At 57.8% G+C, this 5,004-nt stretch overlaps 1 protein-coding gene across 1 annotated transcript; it reads left to right on the forward strand.

Annotated features, from left to right (window-relative positions):
* Positions 1-308: 308 nt before the first annotated feature.
* Positions 309-4,485, forward strand: PGLYRP1 (peptidoglycan recognition protein 1). Its single transcript, XM_003915744.5, has 3 exons — positions 309-923; positions 3,987-4,108; positions 4,214-4,485. The coding sequence occupies exons 1-3, from the start codon at positions 637-639 to the stop codon at positions 4,393-4,395; spliced, it is 591 nt and encodes a 196-aa protein (XP_003915793.1). The 5' UTR covers positions 309-636; the 3' UTR covers positions 4,396-4,485.
* The last annotated feature ends 519 nt before the right edge of the window (positions 4,486-5,004 follow it).

Raw genomic sequence — 5,004 nt, forward strand, 5'->3', positions numbered from 1 at the left:
CACTTGCAGGCTCTCACACACTGGGTATCCAGGATTCACACACAGGCAGCCTGGCTCTAGACGCGGGGCTCCAGTGCCTCCGTCGTCTCAGCCTGTGACTTACCTGCTCCCAACCTCAGTTTACTCCACTGTGAAATGGGCTTCCAGATACTCACCTCGTGAGTTGGCTGCAAGGGTAAATGGCATCGGGCTTGGACCTGGGAGAAGGAAGTGTTTTTAAAATGGACACCTTTGTTACCTCAGTCCTTGCGGAGAGATGTGCCAACACCCCGGGCCTCTGCCATGTAAGTTCCTGTTGAGTTGTTCAATGTTCCACTGAGAGGGGGAGAGACAAGCAGGACCGGGATCCCGGCCCCGGGTCTTCCGGAAACGGCGGGGCGAAGCCTGTGCGGCCCTCCCTGCTGAGCGAGGCGGCCTGTCATTGCCATGGGCGCAACCCAGACCCCAACCACAGTGCATCCCGCCCTGGCCCTGCCAGGGAAGGAAGCTGAGTCTGGGGTCTGCTGGGCCAGCAGGGGAGTCCCAGCAGGGTGTGAAGCAAGACTTTCCGGGCCACTCCCGGAATCCCCCAGCAGATAAAGGCGGCCCCGCCACCTGGCTCTCCTAGCGGTCTCCCCGCCCCTGCCGCCTGCCGATATGTCCCGCCGCTGCGGGCTGCTTGCCTGGGCTCTCCTCGGCTTCCTTCGACTCGGAGAGGCTCAGAAGACAGAAGCCCCGGCCTGCTGCAGCCCTATAGTGCCCCGGGACGAGTGGAGGGCCCTGCAGTCAGAGTGCACCCAGCGCCTGAGCCTGCCCTTGCACTATGTGGTGGTGTCGCACACGGCGGGCAGCAGCTGCAACACCCCAGCCTCATGCCAGCAGCAGACCCAGAATGTGCAGTCCTACCACGTGAAGACACTGCGCTGGTGCGACGTGGGCTACAAGTGAGTGTGGCGGGGAGGCACGGGTTGGACCGGGGACCCCAGAGGCAAAGGTGTGCAAGTGCCCGCCAGCGGGACCGGTTCTAGGCCGGGTGCTGGGGCCACCTGGCTGACACCCCGAGCAGCTTACTGAACCTCACAGGGTCTTCATGTCTTCCTCGGGTCACCGCGTGGGCCGGTGCAGGTGCTCATAGCACCAAGATGCGTGAGGGCCGGGGATGGGCTGAAATCCAAGCCCCGCTTCCCCGGAGGAAGGGGCAGACTTTGCCTAACACGCACCAAGGTGTCTGCGGCGCCTTATGAAGGCGCCCCTTCCTGATGCCTGGTGCCTTTGTTAGGAGGCAGAAAAGCAGGCTGACTCAGTGCGGAGCTGGGTTCCAGAGTCAGCTCAGCTTATTGCTGGCTGAGGCCTGGGGCAGATCCCTCCCCAGCTGGGGCAGGTCCTCCCGGCTTCAGCTTCCTCCTCCGCAAAGTCAACGGGATCGCGGCCCATCTGCTCCTTAAATGAGGCAATACAGGCAAAGCACCTAGGAACTGCCTGGCACACAGGGGCCCGCAAAGCCACAGCCTATTGCCATTAGGCACCTACTATGTGCCAGCCAGTGTGCCAGATGTGGCATGGAGAACGGTGCCACTCTAGCCTCCTGGGGCTGAAAGACCAGCAAGGAGAAAGAAGCCCAGGCCACAGGTGAATTCAGACGGTGATAGAGGTGATGCATAAAAGGAAAGAGGTGAGGGAGGGTGACCTCAGGCTGGGACCAGACCCACACAGGCTCCTTGAAAGGGTGGGGCAAGGGAAGTTCCCTGAGAGTGGCTGCCTTGGCTCTGGGATCGGGGAGCTGACAGAGGAGTGCTGGTGGCAGAGGGTGCTGGGGGCAAAGCCAACGGGGCTGAGTGGGTGGGTCCCGTGGGAAGGACAGGGTGGCTGAACACAGCCGGGGGAGCGGAATGAAATGGGGAAAGGGCCGGACCAGGCAGGGCCTTGTGGACCACAGTGAGGACTGTAGCTTTTACTCCAAGATGGGAGCTATGGGAGGCTTCCCCCTGCAGAGCAGGGACAGGGACTAGTGTAGATACAAGAGACTCCCTCTGGCTGCCCTGGGGAGAAGAGATCATAAGGGGTGCCGGCTGAAGCAGGTCCGGGGCCATGCCTACCAGCTACCTCCTCCTTATAATGGGCTGCAGTCCAGCCTGAGGATTTCCAAGGGAAGGGAACGTTTGAATCCTGCAAGCTCTCAGACCCAGGTAGCATCAGAATCCCCTGCAGAGCTTACTGGAGGAACACACAGGTCCCCAGATCCCCAGGTCCCCAGAGTCCACTTCAATAGACCCCACCCAGGGAGCACATGCTCTCAGGACCTCGTAAGGCTGTGTTACAAAGAAAAAAAAAAACCCACCCAGAGAAGTCTAGAGGTTTCCAAAGGTATTCCCAGCGCTTCCAGTTCAAGATTTTATCAAAGAATCCAACTTCAACGTTTTGTTTCCAAGACTCAGGTGCTCCAATTCTAAGCGTTCCCATGAGGTCACGAAGGCCCAAGCTTGGCTCTACAGCCTCGGGTCCACGTCACCACATACAGAAGCAGCCGGTGTCCGGCCCTCAGCTTTTAGGATTCAGAATCTGGTTCTAACATTCTGAATCCCCTTTACATGTCATGTCACGTTCTCTCTCTGAGCCTCGTTTCTTCACCTGTAAATGGGGCTTTTGACTGTACCCGCTTGGCAATGGTGGCTGAGGTTTAAATGAGATGCATTCATGCAACAAATGACCAGGGAGAACCAACCACCCCCGACCCCACCACCATCATGCCAGGCTCTGGGAACATGGCAGGGCCATAACCAGCCAGTCCCAGCAGCCAGCGTCACCAGGGCCAGATTCTGGGAGCTGGCTTCCTAAGCAGCAGATTCAGGACTCGAGATTTGGAAGTTCCAACATTCTGTGCATCACTAATGACACTGTGAGTGCGAGGGCTGAGCTGGCACATACTGCAGCTGCAAGGCACTGATCTTCTAGTTCATCCCCATGTGCCAAGTCAGACATGCTCAATCAGACCTGCTGAATGAATCAGCCTTAAGGATCTGCTGCCAGGCTTGGAAACCTCAAAGAGGCAGGTGCTGGGGCTCCAGGGTCGGTATCTGATTGTGACCCCAACTTTGAGTCTCTGATCCTGTCCCCCAGAGGACCCCAAGGGCAGGAAGCAGGCTGGGGCGAGGGCAGAGATCTGAGAGGCAGGGAGCTCTGAGGACCTTGTACAAATTATGTCGCTTTCTGAGTCTCTGCACTCTCAGCTTAAGAGGAGGATGATAAGAGTCCCTGCCCCAGCCAGGCACGGTGGCTCATGCCTGTAATCCCAGCACTTTGGGAGGCCAAGGCGGGCAGATCACCTGAGGTCGGGAGTTCGAGACCAGCCTGGCCAACATAGTGAAACCCTGTCTCTACTAATAATACAAAAATTAGCCGGGTGTGGTGGCTCATGCCTGTAATCCCAGGTACTCAGGAGGCTGAGGCACGAGAATCGCTTGAATCTGGGAGGCAGAGGTTGCAGTGAGCTGAGATCACCCTACTGCACTCCAGCCTGGGCAACAAGCGTGAAACTCCATCTCAAAAAAAAAAAAAAGAGTCCCTGCCTCAGAGGGCTGTCCTGCAAGGATTCAGTAAAACAGGACTTCTACAAATCCTCTAGGGAGGCAGGAGAGAGCAAGGCACAAGATCACATGGGTGGGGACCACGGAGGCCTGGGTACAAACCCCAGCTATGCACCAGACGGGCTGTGTGACCCCAGGGCAGGTGATTCTACCGCTCTGATTCTATCTATATAAAATGGGGTGATCAGGGTTGCCATGAGGATGAAAAAAAGGTGTATGCAGAGCTGTGCTTGGCACATGGCAGGGGCCCAATAAATGACCACAGTCATTGTTACTATCGTGGGAAATTAAGGGGTGAGAAGGATGCTGGGGAAGTTGTGTGCACCAGGGCAGGAACGGAGACAGGGTGAGTGGAGGAAGAAGGAGGAGTTCGGGAAACCCTCCCTCACTCATCAAGCCCCCCCCCCCCACCTCCCCATGCAGCTTCCTGATTGGAGAAGATGGGCTTGTATACGAGGGCCGTGGCTGGAACTTCACGGGTGCGCACGCAGATCGCTCCTGGAACACCATGTCCATTAGCATCAGCTTCATGGGCAACTACATGGGTGAGTGACTGTCCAGCCAGTCGGGATGGGGGCTGACACAGGGCCCTACACTACCACTGCCCTTCAGGGAAGCCCCTGCCTAACTCTTACCTCTGTCTCCTCCAGATCGGGTGCCCCCACCCCGGGCCCTCCGGGCAGCCCAGGGTCTAGTGGCCTGCGGTGTGGCTCAGGGAGCCCTGAAGTCCAACTATGTGGTCAAAGGACACCGGGATGTGCAGCGTACACTCTCTCCAGGCGACCAGCTCTACAAACTTATCCAGAATTGGCCACACTACCCCTCCCACTGAGGCCCTGCTAATCTGCCCCCCATTCCTCTCCTCCCATGGCCAAAAATCCCACTGCCTCCTCCTCCAATAAAGATGCAGCTCAAAATGTGTTCCTCAGCAGGTCCCACCACAAACCTCCCCTCCTTCTCTCCCTCCCACAAGACCAAAGCCCTCCCACCCTTTCCCTCCCAGCACTCTCCTCACTGGTGCTTGGAACCCAGAGGCCCCGGCCCTGAACCAAGACCCCGGAGATCCCAGCTCGAGAGCAACATCACAGCTCAGAACCCAGAGGTCTCAGGTCAGAGCCCAGGAATCAGCACCAAAGCGGCCTGGATGTCACCAACAGGGGGTCCTGGGGGTCCTCCTGGGCAGTGAACCATGCTGCAAGACACCCCCTTCCCACCACACAGCCAAAGGCATCCTGCGCAGAACCTTTGCTTGAACTCCTTTGGGGACAGGCTGCTCACTACTCTTCCCAGGTCTGCCCTTGCACTGTTTAGAGAGTGTACAAGCTTTACCTAGGCCTGAGTCCCAATCTGCCTCTGAGGCACACACAGGTTCCAGTTATACCCCCTAATTTCTCTTCCTCCACATTTCTCCCCACTCCACCCTCACCCTTTAGTCATAAGC

Source organism: Papio anubis, chromosome 20 (assembly GCF_008728515.1).
Source record: "Papio anubis isolate 15944 chromosome 20, Panubis1.0, whole genome shotgun sequence".
Classification (NCBI taxonomy): domain Eukaryota; kingdom Metazoa; phylum Chordata; class Mammalia; order Primates; family Cercopithecidae; genus Papio; species Papio anubis.

What these genes read in the sequence shown, in the direction of transcription:
- PGLYRP1 (XM_003915744.5), top strand. Translation starts at nt 637, where the DNA reads ATGTCCCGCCGCTGCGGGCTGCTTGCCTGGGCTCTCCTCGGCTTCCTT. An exon ending in TGGTGCGACGTGGGCTACAA is followed by an intron (nt 924 to 3,986) that starts GTGAGTGTGGCG and finishes CTCCCCATGCAG; the next exon opens with CTTCCTGATTGGAGAAGATG. An exon ending in CTTCATGGGCAACTACATGG is followed by an intron (nt 4,109 to 4,213) that starts GTGAGTGACTGT and finishes TGTCTCCTCCAG; the next exon opens with ATCGGGTGCCCCCACCCCGG.